An 18,888-nucleotide genomic window follows, 5' to 3' on the forward strand; every position below is an offset into this window, starting at 1 on the left:
TATTATGCTATTATGTCATGGCTAATAATTGAATCGGTTTATTTGTTAGTGGAGAGGGTTATTCGTATCAGAGCATGGGCTTCTAATGTTGGGAAACATTTCTATGTGATTCCAGAAAATGACTGGAATAATAAAACCATCAACCAGCAGAAAGAACGGCTGTGCAAAGCTCTAAGTCCGTGTGTGACCCTGTCATGTCTGCCCAAGTCTTGTTTCTATTTTTCCAGCAACCCTGAAGCCTTTTGTCCAGAACCTTTATGTGTGCTCAAGCCATGGCCTGTCTGTCTTAAGAGAACCAGTGCGCCCCCCTTGAGTTCATCACCTTTTATCCTCCTTGCCCTAATATGGAATTTCTGCAGCAGTGACAACTCAATTGTGTCCCCTGCATTTTGAGCAACATGTCATTTGTTAACATGTTTCTCAGGTACGGAAGACTATAGGTCCAAGCTGAGCGGGGACTGCTTTGCTGACCTGGCATGTCCAGAGAAATGTCGCTGTGAAGGCACCACAGTGGACTGTTCAAACCAGAAGCTGACCAAGATCCCCGACCATATCCCCCAGTACATTGCTGAGCTGTAAGTACATCTTCCTTTCAGTTGTACGTATATCCCACATTGTAGGGTTACCGCTCCTAATGACATTGAATATGGTGATATGACGATCCTCTTCTGTCTCCCTTACTAATGTTCTCATTATATAATTATGCCACACAACATTTTGCATAGGATTTATACATAAAATAACATTTGTATTGCTAGACACTGATAGGTTCATCAAACATGATATAAATTTGCACCACAACTAGTATCATATTATTGCTACTCGGCACTGTCTATTTAGAGGGTTGCTGCTCTCTAATGCTGTAGGCAGGCCGAATGAAACCCCTCAGTTAAGATTTCACCTCCACCCTATAAATACACCACTGTCCCACTCAGTGTCCAGTGGTATTGGTATATGTCCTACTTTAAAGGGGGCTTTAGGGCTCACTGCCCTGTTTGCTTTATTCAAAGGGGCTTATGCCATGTATAGGAATACAAATTATTTTTCCTACAGAACCCCATTCTTCAGGGAGAGAGTGATATTCTTGAGAACTGGTAAGGAAGTTGCTGCCTGGGATTCTATAGAAAATCCCTTTATTGGAATTAAAATGGTGGAAACCTGCTGATGGGTATAACCCATTGCTCTGTTGTATAGAACCATATTATAATACTTACTGTACATAATCATTTATGTATGATTGCAGTATTTCAAGCCTATATAAAACCCTGTCTTAACTGATTGTTATATCATCAGGAGTTGTGTTATGATAAACTCAGCTCTGCTATACCTGTCTATACACTCATTTTCACTATTTTTTAAATGTGTTTTTCATTCAGGCGACTTAACAACAATGAATTTACAGTCTTAAAAGCAACTGGAATCTTCAAAAAACTCCCCCAATTGCGAAAAATGTAAGTTTTAACTTAAAAAACTTTTATTTGTGGTTGTGGTTTTTGGTTTGCATATCTATAAATTAATCTGCAGAGCATGGCATTTGTAGGAGTCCATGCCCATACTAGTAGTAAACAGTTTAGCGGAGCACGACGCTGTATAACTCTCACTTCTCCGTCTCACCTCTGAGATAGTAGGAACCCTGAAGTCCTGAGCGAGTCTAAATGACAGTTCTTTAGATGTCCTCTTTAGATTGGCGGCTTCATCTAACTTCTATTTGAGAAATATCAAGGCCAGAAGACTAGTGAAATGAATGCATGCGTCATCCCTGATATCTTAGCCAACAGAGATCTTCTGGTGCATCTAAAGTGCCTCGATTAGATGATGATATTGGTGCAGTTTGTATTGCATACTACTATACATTGTTGTAGCTTGAGGCTTTCCTATGTAAGCTCCAAGGGTTGAAGAAATAGAGATGCTATAGGTTACTGCACAAAGTGTGTGTGTGGTGGGGTCTCAGGATAAAATCATATCCAATGGAAAACCAATCAACACGTCTACATTCAAGCAATGTCAACTGTTATCTTGAGGTCTTAAACCCTACATACTGTTGTGAGGCTAAGAGGCCTCATCTCAACCTTATCATCACATGGACATCATCTTCTGTCTTTAGATTCTGAAGTCTGGAAACAACACAGTCCACAATAATAATTATTGTTAATGTAGAGTTTGTAGCACTTTATAAGTTCTACTTCATGGAGTTGTAATGCATCAAGCTGGAATGAGGAATAGCTGTAATTGGATTGGAGAAGGCTGACCTGAGGTGCGGAGTCTAAAGAACCCCTGGTCTTCCTCCTGAACACCCGCAAGGAGATATGAACTTTGCTGCAAGGGGATTTCCAGGTTTTGGTCCCCAGGATAGTCCCCAAATGATCGGAGAACTGCGGCTGAAGGAGTACATTGAATAGAGGGATTAGCCATGGTCAGATGTTTGCAGAGAACAATACACAAGAGCGAAAGATCACCTGTGGTCAGTCGTATGCAGAGTTCAGCACATAAGAGCCAAAGATCATCTACAGTCAGTTGTTTGCAGAGTTCGGTACACAGGAGAACAATTGCAGTTAAACATAGGGCAGCTGGATTACTGGCAAGTCTAAATAATAAGGAACCGGAAGTAAAAATTTTGGGGTAAAAATACGGCAGCAAATACTGTAAATGGCCAGATAGTAGGTACAATCACTAACTAATCACCAAGAGCAGCAAACACGTGGCTGGGACAAAGCTAGAAAATACAAGGCTATCTGTAGAAGAGAAGTCAAGGCAGAAAAGAAAGACTGGAGAGTCCAGAGTTCAAGTCCAGGCAATTCCGATGCTGACAAATTTCTATTCAGCTAATACTTGATGATGCTTAGGTTTAGATATTGTGGATGTTCTAGCTCATCCAGTAAGAGAAAGCTACAATATTCGTGCCCTACTAGATGGTGTTATATGGGTGCACTATAGATCTTCTGTATTTCTTATATTTAACCCATAGAACATTGATATTTATTGTATGCTGGTATTTTTCAGTACTAGACTAGATAAACTATAGAGCTACTAATACCTACTACACATGATGGGATTGGTTATACTGAAGATTTCGTGATCTCCTTAGAACAACGTAAGTTCAAGGTTAAAACATAATATATCTCAATCAAATGTATTTTGTGTCTTCAGACACAAATAGCATCAAGCAGAATCTGGAGAAATGCAGCGTTCTCCAATGTTTAACTTGGCTTCACCCGTAAAACTGAGTGTACAATAAAGATGATGTTTATTTTCTCTTCTCTCTGATGTAGAATATATAGAAATGAATCCGTCTCTTAGATTTGTACCTAATTGACTTTACAGTATACAAGTTCATCGATGTAACTTACAATGTCACATTGCAACTGACCATGAAGCTGATTGGCTCTGATGGTTTTGCTGAATTTAGGTCATTGAGCTGCCCCCAAAAAGTTACCCATTCTGTGCATTGCAGCAGCAGCAGTTTGTAGCTGTAGGAGTCAATGTAAATTGAGAAAGCATCCATTGCAGTGGATCAACATCTGCATTATCTTACAGTATATGAGAAGAAATTCAATCATTCATCCAACTGAAAAGAATCGTAAATCATACAACTTTAAACACATGCTGAAACATTTTTCCACACCCAATTCCTCTAAATTAAAAAATCAAGAGCGTTTGCAAACAGTTTTTAATAAAAAATCTCTTACCGTTTTGTATCTACATCTCCTATGCAGACCTATGTGTCTCCAAGGTTGCTGACTACAAACAAAACCTGTGTAGTCTGATCCTGCAGTCTGTTGTATGTACATTAGCCAAGTCCAAGGCTCTTGGAAGAGAGTACTGTATGACTGCAAGATCAGAATACACAGGATTTGTTTTTAACCTCTGACCATGGAAACACATTGGTCTCCACGAGAGCTGTTGGCACAAAATGAGAAGAGATTTTAATCAAGACTAATTGCAGTGTTAGATGCATGGGAGCAATGAAATGGTTGTAAACATATCCTTAAAACTATTATTTTCATCCGTACCCCCCCCCCCACCCATAAGTGAATACAGACATATGTTTAGATTCCACTTGAAGCAGTTGCCAAGACTTGAAGAGTCCAGAAGAGCCATTAGTCTTAATGCTATCAGAATGCCATTGTGGTACACATATGGACTAATAGGAGGAAAAGGTAGAAATGTATATCAGAAACATGAATAAAACTTTGAGTAGATCCATAATTGTGAACGGGAGAATGGCAGGAATGATAATAAAGAAGTGCAATAATGCGGAGCTCCAATATGATATCAACTAAAAGCTGTTATTGGCACAAAGATCTACATAGAAAACAACAAAGCAAATACACAGCGTTCCAAATCTCACAGATCTTGATCCAGTTTGACAGAGAGGATCAAGATGATGTGTTTTTATATTGTCATGTTCTGCTCGCCAGGGAGAACTATTTACTTTGCACTATGGTGAAGTCTTACTGCTTTTATGTATGACATTGGCATCGTACCCAATGAGCTTTTACAGTTTCTTGATATCATTAAATGAATTCTTATTTTTAGAAATCTAAGCAACAACAAGATCACGGATATCGAGGAAGGAGCCTTTGATGGGGCAAATGGAGTGAATGAACTCATCCTGACCAGTAACCGAATAGAGAATGTACATCATAAAATGTTCAAAGGCCTGGACGGGCTCAAATCATTGTATGTATTATCAACTTTTTTTGGTTGTTGTAAAAAACAATAAAAAAGGGCCAATCTAAAATTATGTATATTATAAGTAGTAGTACTAATGATAGCATCTTAGGTCCTATGTCAAACATGGACACCAGTACACTATCACAACTCCTCATAATAGGTTGAATAGAAACCTCCAGGGCTAAGGGGGATGCATAGTTATATAATATGTATGGTTGAAAAAATACGTTTGTCCAGCGCTCAACCAATTGATCCAGAGGAAGTTTAAAAAAAAACAAATAAAATATAAGGCGTGATCTAGCAGTCTTAACCATGTCCAGGTGATGACCAAAATACCCCTCTGCCACATGACAGGACTGTAGTATTATAAACAGCACATAGTAGGTGGGGACCCCCTTATCAGATTTTGCATTGGGGCCCAGGATCTTCAAGTTACACCTCTGGATACTTCAATACAAAAATCGAATTTATATTTTGTGTCCACTTAACTTAAAACTAAATTCATCTCTGGCTTTGGTTCCATAACTCAACTCAAACCCTTGTACAAGACGACCCAATCTCATTATAAAACCTCAGTTAATCCCTTGACATTACCCATATCTCCTTTAGTTCTGAAAGTACTTTTTTTTTAAATATATCTCCCCAAATCCTCCTACTCTACCTTCTTCCTTCTTATTTGCTTCGATATAAGTGGTAGATAAACTATTGTTGGTGGCACCACAGTCCACAACCAACTACTCTAGGACCCATTCTTAGTCTCCACTATCCCTGAAATTAACTAGACTTCAATAATTCTCATTGTTTTAGTCCTTCTCACCCTCATAACCTTCTTAACCCAATACTCACCTAACTCTTACCTTCTGCATTGAAAAGATGGGTACCCATGATAATATAATAATCAGTCTCAGATCAGACCATTGAAGCACCAGAGGATCTTCCGGTGGGTTCAGACTCTGAAATAATATTTGCCTTATTTATGAGGTTGACTATGGAGACAACCTAGTCTGTAGCTGACAGTAAAAAGGTCACTTGCTGCCAGGGTTTATCACTATTTTATGTATTATTTAACACATAACCTATTAGTCATTGTTAATGGCATGACCTTGGTGAGAAGACTATAGATTTAGGGCACATGTACTTGGGACTTGGCCAACAATCCTTTCCTCTGGTGGGTCTATAGCCAATGAATAGATATTATGCAGTATATATTTCAGTAGGTCATTGTTGGCTTTTGGGTGTTGCAGATGAGGACAATTCTTTAATATGATACATATTGGCTCATAGTTGATGGGACAGGATAACCGGTAAATAAAACCTAATATTTCTTGTATAACAAGCTATAACTTTTATTTTTCTCCCGTTTCTTGCAGGATGCTGAGAAGTAATCACATTACCTGTGTGAATAATGACAGCTTTACCGGTCTGAGTTCTGTGCGCTTACTCTCACTCTATGACAATCAGATTGTCACAGTAGCCCCCGGAGCATTTGACACGCTACATTCTCTGTCTACATTGTAAGTAAAGTCGCATGCCGCCGGTGTTTTCTTGACCTTATGCCAAGTAATCTTAGTTGTTAGTTTCCTGCCCATATCTTGAAATTGCTTGGGGTTGGTGAGACTTGTTCTGCAGCAAACACCTGTTCCTTTTGTTGTGAATGGAATATAAGTGGGACCTGTACATCATACAGATTCCTATCACTTATATAAGGCAGGTTCCACACCGGGAGAAAGGCAGTGCAAATGTTTACACGTTTTATTGTGTTTTGGGGGTGTAAATATCAAAGACATTATCCCTCAGAACTGTTTTTCAGTCGCAGAAATTCTTGCAACAAAATCTGCTGCATGTGACTGCACACTTAGGGCATGCCCACACGTGGCGGATTTCCTCCGCAACTGTCCGCATCAATGCCGCACAGAATCTGCATTGCAGATTCTGCAGCGGATCTGCCCAAAATGTGCAGTAAATTGATGCGGACTAGCTGCTGCGGACTGCGGTAAAAGTGCTTCCCTTCTCTCTATCAGTGCAGGATAGATAGAAGGGCCAGCACTTTCCCTAGTGAAAGTAAACGAATTTCATACTTACCGGCCGTTGTCTTGGTGACGCGTCCCTCTTTCGGCATCCAGCCCGACCTCCCTGGATGACGCGGCAGTCCATGTGACCGCTGCAGCCTGTGATTGGCTGCAGCCGTCACTTAGACTGAAACGTCATCCTGGGAAGTCAGACTGGAGACAGAAGCAGGGAGTTCTCGGTAAGTATGAACTTCTATTTTTTTTACAGGTTGCTGTATATTGGGATCGGTAGTCACTGTCCAGGGTGCAGAAACAGTTACTGCCGATCGCTTAACTCTTTCAGCACCCTGGACAGTGACTATTTACTGACGTCTCCTAGCAACGCTCCCGTAATTACGGGAGCCCCATTGACTTCCTCAGTCTGGCTGTAGACCTAGAAATACATAGGTCCAGCCAGAATGAAGAAATGTCATGTCAAAAAAGCAAGACGCATCCGCAGCACACATAACATGTGCATGACAGCTGCGGACTTCATTGCGGAAATTAGAATCTCCATTGAAGTCAATGGAGAAATTCCGCCATGAGTCCGCAACCAGTCCGCCACAACTCCGCAACATCCATTGCATGCTGCGGACACCAAAATCCGCACCGCAGCCTATGCTCCGCAGCGGAATTTTCAGCCTCGTCTAAACGAACCCTACTAAATAGAAGTGGAAGTCAATGGAGAAACGGCTCCGCTGCGGATTAACGCTGCGGAGTGTCTGCAGCGGAATTCAAGAGCAATTCCGCCACGTGTGGCTTTGCCCTTAGGCTGGATTCCCATGTAGCGTTAAGGCTGCTGAATTTCCACAACGGAATTCTGTGCGGAAAATTTTGCTGCATTTACAGTTGACAAATTTAATCCACACGTTGACAAAAACAAAATCTGCTGAAGAAACGTTGCGGGTTTTCCCCATTGAATTCAATTTGGAGGCAAAACCTGCAATGAATAGCAAATGTTTTGATTTTAGTGGCGGAAACATTGTGTTTCCGCCATAAGAATCACAAGTCTGAGGGAAACTCTAGTGGCTGCAGGGGCTGCCTCTATGGTACATACAGCCTAGCCTGGACCTAGGATTTCTTATTCAGTAAACATCCCAAATGTTATAGAACTGGTACAATATATCTAGAGCTGGGTCCACTTAGTATAAATACAACAGTATTTAACATTAGGACTTGAGTCTTTCACATTTAAAGAGGAGCTGTCGCCTCTCCTGACATGTCTTTTTTAATAAATACTTGTTTTCCCCATGAAATAACAATTCTGGAACATGTTTTCTTAGAACTCTGTGTTGTGGCGTTTCTCTGTTATTCCTCTTATAAATGTATAAATGTAAAACTGGGTGTCACCTTTTTCCTTGTCAAAGGGGCGTGTCCCTACACAGTCTCATTCTGTCAGCACTGATTGGACAGTGTCAGTCTGTGTAAGGACACACCCACAACTGGTAACACCCAGTTGTCAATTTATTCATAATTTCTTGGAGGAATAACAGAGCAACAGCACAATGTAGAGTTATAGGAAAAGATGACCCATCATTGGTCTTAAAGAGGACCTGTCATATAAGGTGAACTAATTTACTCACCTGAATAGCGCAGTCTCCCTGATTCCAGTGCTGTTTTTCTTTCTTCCCTGGACACCCACCCCGCCCCCCCCCAGCCCAGAGATATGGCCCACTGCGGTGTTGGCTCCCTCTATGCTAATTTGCTTTAATTAGTCAACAGGGCGTGAACTACCCTCAGGCTGCCTCGCACTGATTGGTCAGCATCAGAGGCAGGGAAGGTAGCCCCACCCCATTGGCTAACTACAGCAAATTAGCATTTAGGGAGCCAACACAACAGTGGGCCATATCTCTGGAATGCGGTGGTCAGACAAAAAAAGGAAAACAGCGCTGGAATCAGGGAGACAGTTAAGGTCAGTTAAGCAGCTTATCTTATATGACCTAGTGACAGGTCCTCTTTAACCATAGCTGAAGTCCTATTAATCCACATACAAAAAGGTAAATAAACTTTCAAATCGGCACAAAAATTTTAATTTTCTATGCAAATAGGTTGCTAAATACTGTCCTATAATTGGTGCTATAAGTGAAATATTAAGCAATTACTGTTGCGCAGCAGCTTTCTGATGATTGTCAGGTATTTGCAGATGGCGAAAGTGAAGCAGAATATATTGTCATTATAGTAAATTCAGAACTATTTCCACTTGACATAGTGGCCACCGAAACACTTACTACCCGATGTATATGAAATGTGACACTCTACACCTAGCAGCTAATTTGTGAAATTAAAGATGACATGTTTATGAAGGCCGGCGTCGTCAATAGACGAAAAAATGAAGTGGTGAGATGCCAGGGGTATCACGAATTGCAAGTGAATTCATTTTTATAACTGGCATGTAATCAACTCAGCTGTCAGTTTGAATTGGAAAGCGGCACCGTGAAGCCGCCCAGAGATGGAAATCACAAGATGACAAATTAATGAAATTGCGGTTGTCAGTTAAAATCCAATAACAAAAAAGTAATCCGCCTTCATCCCTATATCATATTACTGCATTGTGTGAGAGGTGCGGTGTGACAGCTAGTCGGATTGGGTGCAAATGTAAATAACCTGCTAAGTGAACTGAAAGGGATAATCTGATATTGTTGTCTGCATGTGTGAATCATTGAGAGGGAAGTCAAGGCCCAAAGTGGGAAAAAAATAAATCTTTGTTGTATAGATTTTTGGAATTCTTGATACTTGCACGGTACCTGCTGCATCATTTCACCCACTGCATGGTATTAAGAAGAGGGCACTAATGCCACATATAGATCTGATCTGTTTTGGTTGGGGCATATGTATAATTTTAGGGGGAAGCACCTGGATCATGAGGCGGCCAAAAGTTCCTCTTCCACATAAGAAGCCACCGGTATTAGAAATGGCATACAGTAGGTGGGGGGGGGGGGGCTGTTACAGACCTTGCAAAGGGGACAATGAGCATCTAGTTAAGTCGTTGTATAACTTATTATATAATATATAGATCTTTTTGATTCTTATGATTTTTTTTTATTCCAAAGCCATTACACACGACAGAGCTGTATTCTCCAGGTACAGTTGAGAGCAGAGCAGTGGAAGGACAGTAATAAAGTTGAAGGGAGTTTTCCATTGTAATTTTGTATTAGGGGAATAACATTGCCATTGTTAGCTAACAAGTTGGGCAAATATATTTGGTGGGTCATTTCTTAGAACACATGGCCGAAAGGTGACATTACCAGAGCTCCGTGTTGCTGGTGTGGCTCCCATTTGGTATAGGAGTTGATGGCACATAGTCATACTTGTCACCACTGCTTACAGTCTCATTTGCTGGAGAGATGATGGCGGATGTCAGAAGAAATGTTGTGGATTTCTTCACATTCCTTTTGTTTTTGTTTTGTTTTTTTATATATGATTTCGGTGGGTAGGTTGAAACAGGGGGAGAAGAGTCGGCAGGTGTTCATATTGTCTCATGGTGGCTCAGTGGTTAGGATTGTTGTCTTGCAGCATTGGGGTCCGAACAAAGACAACATCTACATAGCGTTTGTACGTTCTCCCCGTGTGTGTGGGTTTCCTCCCACACTGCTAAAACAAACTGATATAACCAGATATAGGCTTACTATGAAATCTTCCTATTGCCTGACATAAGGAAAATTAGATTGTGAGCCCCATTGGGGACAGGAACTGATGTGAGTGTGCAGATCTTTGTACAGCACTGCAGAAAATGTTAGTGCTATATAACCAACAGGTAAAATAAATAAATTAATAACAATTATGCAACATTGAGGCAGGCTCTGTGGTTCTATGGGCACATAGAGCGGGGTGACCCATATTCGAGTTGACCATATCTCACTTTTCCATGGCCATACCTGCCCCTCTCTATACGCTCCAGTAATAAACATGGTGAACCAGATTAAAAAATGAATTAAAAAATTAAAAAAGATCTCTGAAAACGTAATATTCACATTTAGCAGAAGCACTTCCACTGTATAGAAGATATGCAATACTATCGTGCAATCCTACACAGTCTATCTATATTCTATAATCATTAGATTTTTAAGCCTAGCATCATTGATTTTTTTTTTTTTTTTTGCATTATAGGAACCTTCTAGGTAATCCTTTCAGTTGTAACTGTCACCTGGCCTGGCTCGGAAACTGGCTGAGGAAAAAACGTATTGTAACTGGAAACCCTCGATGCCAAAAACCTTACTTCCTCAAGGAGATTCCAATCCAAGATGTCGCCATTCAGGACTTTACATGTGATGAGGGTAAGAACTAAACAATAAAGGGGATGGAGTGTCTATGAATCTGTCATACTACAACAGATAGACTGATATGTAAATTCTACTTCTAGTCTAGTTCTCATTCTTAGGACATCCCTTACATGTCTTGTCGATTGTTTTTAGAGCCCAAAAAGCACTTTCACTAGTGTAAATATAACAATATGCCGGTGATATTTTCTGACTGTGTATTGAATATGTGTCCGTTGTATACACCAGGGAATGATGACAATACTTGCTCGCCACTTGCTCGCTGCCCTGCGGAGTGTACCTGTCTCGACACAGTAGTTCGCTGCAGTAACAAAGGCCTAAAAGCATTACCCAAGGGAATACCTAAGGATGTGACCGAGCTGTAAGTACCACTGATGGGTAAAAATGAATACAATTGAATATTTGCCACATTGACTCACATGGGAAATATTTGGTTAATTGTTTTTTAGTGGCAACTGGGCCCATTCGATATTAAAACCAATGGAACAGGTTTCCTTTGGTCAATAATGAGAACATTCTTGTTCAAATCGATAGGTTGAAAACCCATCCCGATCCTGTCCCGTTACAGTGTTAACAAACGATCCATGCACCTATGCCAGTGGGACATGATATCAGCCTCTGGATATAACAAGAATGTTTCCCTTTACTGACCGCAAACAGAAATCTTAAAAATGGCGAGGAATCAAAACACAAAGTATTTAGAAAGCTGCAGAACTTTTTCTTATACAAAGATTAAATTTTGTCCACTTAAAGCCGGAAAACCGTTTATTACCTGCTTGCCAAACCATGAAGAGCGTCAGGAAGTAGCCAGATCACGACGAGCATACTCGTCATGCTGAACGCGGGGGCACTGTTTCTGTGCCCGTCCAATTAGGAGTAGGGCAACAGCTATAACACACAGCCACAGACCCACTTTAACGATGGAGATCAGAAAAATCTCTGATCTTTCTCGTTTAACTCTATATCCCGAGATAAATGCCAATCGCGGCATATAAAGAAAAGGACCGATGGAGGGCCCCTTTTGATGGCCTTGCATATGCAGACAGTCCATTTTCCATTGAAGGACCACAGGGCTGTCTCACTTTATTCCCTGTTGTTATATAAACTTTATTAAATGTAAGTCCCAAAACATAATATAACACATTGCTATCCTCATGAACGTAACAACCTGTACAATACATTTGAACTATCATTCATAATCATCAAGGTAAGGAGTAAAGAAACAACATTAAAAAAAGCAGCGAAATTACTTTTTTTCCTTATTTTTGCCAAAATTAAAATAAATTAAACGCTCATACATATGTACCAAAAAGGTGGCACATAAATAAAGTACAACTCGTCCAGCAAAAAACAAACAATGCCTCATATTGAACAAGAAAATGAAAAAGTTATAACCGTCGGAATGCAAAGAGGCCACATAATAAAACTTGTAGTTGTCCTCAAGACGAAAATTAGCCCGATCCTCAAAGGGTTAATTATCTGCAAATGTTGGGGGGGTGAGTTTCAGATTACTGCTGCATATATATGTAATATATATATGTAATAAATCCATATGCACCAGGATGATCATGAATACTTTTACCTCATTCTTCAGAGAATACTCTATGACGTTGTCGTACATTGATAATAAACATAATTACATTGTAACGTTGCTTTTCAGCTGGAACGATGTTCACAGGTGAATTGTTACTTTTCAGTGTCTGAGTTTATGTTATTTGCTATAAAATAGCAAAAAAGAAATTAGTCTTTAAGTGAATCAATTATGCATGCTGCTGACTCCGAAAATGAATTTATGACTTTTAATACTGTGGTATTTTTATTGTGTTCCCACCATCATTTTTCTCTCAGCCTCTGGGAACTCCACAACATTTAGTTTGATCTAAAACCTTTTCAATTTCTTGCACAATGATGTATTTTACCGTATTTTCTTCTTCTAGGTACCTGGATGGAAATCAGTTTACCCTCGTCCCTAAGGAGTTGTCCAATTACAAGCACTTAATGCTCATGTGAGTATAAAGATAAGTTATTGGCTGAAGAGTAATAATAAAAAACCATTATAAAAGAAAATATAATAACTTCGCTTTTTACATTTTGTAACAGAAAAAAAAGGTCCATTGATTTATGCCCTGTAGTATTTCCCAAAGGCCACCTGATTTGGCAGGGAGCCATGACACCTGTGATACTGGATTAGTAGCCGAATGTTGGTAGAGTACTGTGTGGCCAGAAAGCATAATGATAAAGATATAACAATAGTACAAAACAATCCAAAATGTAATGATGGTTTTATCAATAAACATAAGAATCGTGATTGTTTTTTTCTTTCATTGTTTTTTATTTTTCCTGTTCCGTCTTCTCACTTTCACTTTCCCTAACTTGTTCTTCTACCTCTCCCTCTTTCTTCCAATTTATTTTCTTTTTTCTGCTTTTTACATTTTTATTTGAATTCTTCTTCTCTCATCTTGTTAATTTTTGTCTTAATCTTTATAAGGGTCAGAACTCCTATATATATATATATATATATATATATATATATATATATATATATATATGCGCATATACAGAGCTCTAAATATCAAGATATAAAGGACTACAATTTTGGCTGGCTGCAAACACCTCTAGGGGGAGCTTACTGCATGCTGTTGTGTATAAATCGTATGCAGTAAGCTTCCCCCTAGTGGTGACTGCAGGTAGCTAAAAGTTTAATATTTAATGTCTATGCAGAAGATTTGGACCTCTGTATCCGACCCATAGCACTGGCCCTCCCTCTAGCTACACCGATGTGTTGGAGAATATCATACAGCAACAATAGTGATACTTTTGGTGTTTTATAAGTATCTCTAACAGCATGATTTGATCTTTGCCTTTCCAAATGGAGATGTAATAAGGTAACTGAATGGATCTGTCTTTTTCAGTGACCTGAGCAATAACAGAATCAGCACTCTCTTTAACCAGAGTTTCAGCAATATGACTCAGCTACTCACTCTGTAAGTAATTCATCGCGTTTAGCTCATAGTGATGAATAATACAAGTTCATCTCCAGTAAAATGAACCTTAACTACTGCTTCTTCTTTACAGGATTCTCAGTTACAATCGTCTACGATGCGTTCCTCTCCAGGCTTTCGATGGTCTGAATTCCCTTCGACTCTTGTAAGTGATGACTTACACTGTGAACTGCCGATCACTCGTATGAATATATTATATAACTATCTGTTACTATATTAAAATAAACCAATTTACATCCATATAGGTGTAGCATTGTTTATAATGTGCTGACCGATATAGCTGAGAATTGTAGTTAACCAACTATGCACTTGTGTCCTAAAGGTCTCTACATGGCAATGACATATCCACTATTCCTCAAGGGGCCTTCAGCGGTCTTTCATCTCTGTCACACTTGTAAGTTAATTCTTTGTATTTAAATATAGACACGTTAGTGATATCAGTTTTTAGAAAGGAAATTAATAAGCGGCCTATCTGGGGAGCCGGTTTTGCTGTTGGATGGACACTTAAATGCAAATATACATCAGCTTTATCTGTGTTGTATGGATCCGTAATACGGTACCCATCGATCTTATATGGAAGCCCATGAAAAATTGTGGCATATTCCATCAAATGTCATATAATGGAGGCATTCTCCCCTAAAATCATTGCTTCCAGGGGAGCATATGGTGCCATTCTCCCCTAAAATCATTGCTTCTAGGGGAGCATATGGTGCCATTCTCCCCTAAAATCATTGCTTCCAGGGGAGCATATGCTACCATTCTCCCCTAAAATCATTGCTTCCAGGGGTGCATATGGTGACATGCACACAAATTTGCCATATGCTTGAGCCCTTACCAATGCTATCCTTTCGATTACTTTACTTAGAATCCTCCATACATTAGTACAGATGTAGCAATATTTAACTTGAGTCTTAATGCGTTAAATACATTGTGGCAAGAAACTTTAACTTGACGCTGCATCAAGTTATCAGGTGCAGAAAGCGCTCAGCTAAGTGTCCTGCATCTTCGGCTGTGACCAGCGCTCCCTGTCAGGCTGAAGACGGCTTTCATAGAATGTCTATATGAGCCGTCTTCAGGCTGAAGAGGAGCACTGATCACAGTGGAAGGTGCAAGGCACTCAGATGAGCGCTTTGCACCTTTGTTTCAGCAGCGGTGGGGGTCTCGGCACCTGGACCTCCACCGATCCAAACTTTTGCTATGTCTCTATGACATATCAAAAGTTTGATGAAAGTGTAGTTACTCTTCAAACTTTACTACATCTGTACATGTATACATTTTGTCTTCAGCTCATACTTTTGGCATTTTGAAAGTATAAAAATGTTGCTTGATGTTTCACTATATATTTTACTTTATTATTGAATTATTCTATTTGGATTCATTGGAAATAGAATGCTTTTACATCCCACACTTTACCCTCATTCCAAGTAATACAAAGTGACCATTTCCTGAGCACCTTCGCAGAAATTAGACTTACTAAAAACACATACAGCGTGAGCCATGATATAGATATTTCACAATGCTTCATCTGCAGTTGAGTTGTACTGAGAGCAATATTTCCCATTCATCCTGTTCCAGGGCTATTGGGGCAAACCCTCTGTACTGTGATTGTAACATGCAATGGCTGTCAGACTGGGTCAAGTCGGAATATAAAGAGCCTGGCATTGCACGGTGTGCCGGACCTGGGGACATGGCCGACAAGCTTCTCCTTACCACACCATCCAAGAAGTTTACATGTCATGGTAATATCTTATTCACTTCTCATTAGACTCTCTTTAGAAAAAGGATGGAATATTTTCAATTCTAATAAAAAGAAGAGAATGACAGTAACATAATAATCCGTTCATTCAATCAATCGTCCTGTAGGTTACGTAATATTAACTATAAATGTTTTTGCTGTTCGAATTCAAACTAACATTCAATCTTTTACTTTTGGCCTTATGATAATCCTTGCCCTAGAAATTCCAGGGCCATGTGGTTTTCTTGTTGCAGGTAAGGGTTCTAGACCCCAAGTTGTCAAAACAACCATTCACCTACGTACCTTCCCCTAGATGTACCCCCAAATCCAAACACGCATGTCACTTTTCCACACCCCTGTCTGTGTGCTATATCATTAAATGAACTTAAAGTGAACCAGGCTTTAGTTGTGGTTTACAGTGGAGTCATAGACTTTGAAGATGTCTGAAGATATAGATCAACCATGGTTTGGTTTATTATGACCAGAACTGTGTAGATGCTAAATAATATGGATATTCAACTTCTATATAGTAATGTAAATGCAGTATCGGTCCTCTCCCTGTTACTTCCACCTTTGGTAATATTACATTATTATTATAGTCCATTCTTATGGTATATTATAATATCACATGTTCATCTGATGAGGAGATAGTGAGATATTTAGCTTAAGGCTAGTCACAGTGCAGCTTTCATTTTCCAAGAGCTGCTTAAAGGGGTTATTTTAGGAGTTAATAGAGGGGTGTCCCCTGTTTAGGATCCTCTTCTATTCATCTTTGCAGAGAGTGGCTACAAAGAGTGTCTCTTTCTCTCATTGATTTCCAAAGGACACTGTGTAATGCTTCGTTTCCCCTGCGGTGGCGCTGCAGGAAGATAGAACAAGTGCTGCTATTTCCCCAGCAGATTATAACTGGACTCTTCGATTAAAAAGAGATTGTCCGAAGCAGATCTCTTTAATGTGTTTAGATACATGAGGCCCATTGACTTCAAATCCACGATTGTCGAACAACATAGCAATCTCAGAGAAAACGGCTGTGATCTGTCACTTTGGGGGGCTTCCCCTAGACATCTCACATATGTATTGTGTTGAATGCATTTTATGATTTCTAGTCTTGTGAAATTCATCATCATAGCCCAATAGCTGCTGCAGGTAGAATTTGCCCAACCCTAGCCAAAGAGGTAGTAGAAGTAGACAGAGAAATCTGCAGTAAAACTTTTTGAATTTTTTTTAATTGTATTTCATCAATGGTCTTCAGCCTTGTTAGCTGGAGAGCTACAGGTTGGAGGTTATATATATGTTTATCTATTGGTGCTTTGATTATCATTTGTTTCTTATTGCTTAGGACCTGTGGATATCAACATCCTTTCCAAGTGTAATCCATGTTTATCCAACCCTTGCAAAAATGATGGTACTTGTAAAAACGACCCAGTTGACTTTTACCGGTGTACATGTCCCTATGGCTTCAAGGTATTATTTGTAGATGAACCCTGAACTTTTTATTATCATGTCAGGTTGTCGCTGTCATTTACATTGATACATGCTACATACTCTTCTACTTCTAGGGTCAGGACTGTGATATACCCATCCATGCTTGCATCAGTAGTCCCTGTAAAAATAGTGGAACTTGCCACTTGAAAGAAGGGGAGAAAGATGGTTTTTGGTTAGTATCAATGTCTTGTTGATATCTCCTTGACAGTAACACTTTATTGTATATTGTTTCAAATTCTTATGCGTTTAGCAATTGGATATGTTGCAGAATGACATTGGTGTCTACTGAGTTTCAGTTCATCCTATAGAAAATATAGTAATCTTCTGAATGGTATCAGATGTAGATTTCTGTCTTGCCCATGGTGTATGTGCCTCTAGTCTAGATGGTATCGTAGGTGGTAATCATCATACTGAACCCATACGTCGTATGTGATAGTAATTGACCAAGCACATTACTTGGGGATAGGAAAATTTTATATAAATTTCCACAAGGTAATCTTAAGGAACTGACACTTTTAAACATATGTTGGCAATATGTTTCCTAGTATATTTTCCTCATTGTTTCCACATTCTGCAAGCAAAATGTGACAGGTATATTGTTGCAGATCTGGACAGCTATATATTTTTATAGAAAACTTCTCCCATCCTTTATGTTGCTCAATAATTTATGACCACAGGTCTACTTATCTTTAAATCAGTGGAGACCACCAGTCACACTATGCAGCTAGGTCATCTTACCAACGACAGTAAGCCACTTTAGCACTCTAGAATTGAGGATCACATTCATCCTTGACCATGAGATGACTTAAACTTATTGGATTTAGAGGTCATTATTTATTAAATATCTCTCTGGCCTCCTCGTGTGCTTTCCAGTTATGTAATGCATATGTATTTTATTATATAGTTTCTAGTCATTTGAATTGTCCTGAGGGCAAGGCCATACATGAGCACATGTCTCGCCAACACTGACGGTTTGCGTGATCGGGAATGATCAACTATCACCTATAGATTTTTCAACATTTCTTTTGATCATTGGAAGTGCTAGATCCAGCGGCGTAGCTATAGGGGGTGTAGCGGTAGCAGATGCACCTGGACCCTTGTGCCTGAATGGACCCAATGGTCCTACTGCCAAATAAGAATGCACCAGTTAATAATAGTGCATGATAGTTGGCAGGCCCTTTTACAAATTTGGTATTGGACCTAGAAGCTTGAAGTTATGTCTCTAGCTCAGTTCTCACCTGATAGACGTGGCTGAAAAATCTGGCCTTGCATAGCCAACCTTAGTTTTGGTCACCGAGTATAAAAGAAACATCCAACCAAGCAAAGTAGGATCATAGGAATAACATTGCATACTTATTAAAACTTGGTATGAATGTCCATGTCCTTATGAATGTCTTCTCATAAGTTGGCTTGTAAACCTTCTCTCTTCAAGGTGTACATGTCCAGATGGATTTGAAGGTGAAATCTGTGAGGTGAACATCGATGACTGTGAAGATAATGACTGCGAGAATAATTCCACTTGTGTGGATGGAATCAACAACTACACTTGTCTTTGTCCATCAGAATACACAGGTGAGATCACGGAGATATGACCAATGTAATAATGGATCCATAGTTCATAACACAAAGTCACCTTCTCTACTCACATTCATAGTTATGCAGAAATG

At 39.6% G+C, this 18,888-nt stretch overlaps 1 protein-coding gene across 3 annotated transcripts in view; it reads left to right on the forward strand.

The window, feature by feature from the left end:
* The window catches only part of SLIT2 (slit guidance ligand 2), a 293,209-nt gene that overhangs the window by 235,563 nt on the left and 38,758 nt on the right, over window positions 1-18,888 (forward strand). For all 3 annotated transcript variants that reach the window (XM_075858543.1, XM_075858552.1, XM_075858558.1), the window contains exons 15-28: window positions 425-575; window positions 1,377-1,451; window positions 4,537-4,680; window positions 6,045-6,188; window positions 10,830-10,996; window positions 11,228-11,360; window positions 12,937-13,005; window positions 13,912-13,983; window positions 14,075-14,146; window positions 14,324-14,395; window positions 15,577-15,740; window positions 17,076-17,200; window positions 17,296-17,393; window positions 18,654-18,793. In XM_075858543.1, coding sequence (XP_075714658.1) covers window positions 425-575; window positions 1,377-1,451; window positions 4,537-4,680; window positions 6,045-6,188; window positions 10,830-10,996; window positions 11,228-11,360; window positions 12,937-13,005; window positions 13,912-13,983; window positions 14,075-14,146; window positions 14,324-14,395; window positions 15,577-15,740; window positions 17,076-17,200; window positions 17,296-17,393; window positions 18,654-18,793 — 1,626 coding nt within the window. The remainder of the gene's footprint in view (window positions 1-424; window positions 576-1,376; window positions 1,452-4,536; window positions 4,681-6,044; window positions 6,189-10,829; window positions 10,997-11,227; window positions 11,361-12,936; window positions 13,006-13,911; window positions 13,984-14,074; window positions 14,147-14,323; window positions 14,396-15,576; window positions 15,741-17,075; window positions 17,201-17,295; window positions 17,394-18,653; window positions 18,794-18,888) is intronic.

This window comes from Rhinoderma darwinii, chromosome 1 (assembly GCF_050947455.1).
Source record: "Rhinoderma darwinii isolate aRhiDar2 chromosome 1, aRhiDar2.hap1, whole genome shotgun sequence".
Taxonomy (NCBI): Eukaryota; Metazoa; Chordata; class Amphibia; order Anura; family Rhinodermatidae; genus Rhinoderma; species Rhinoderma darwinii.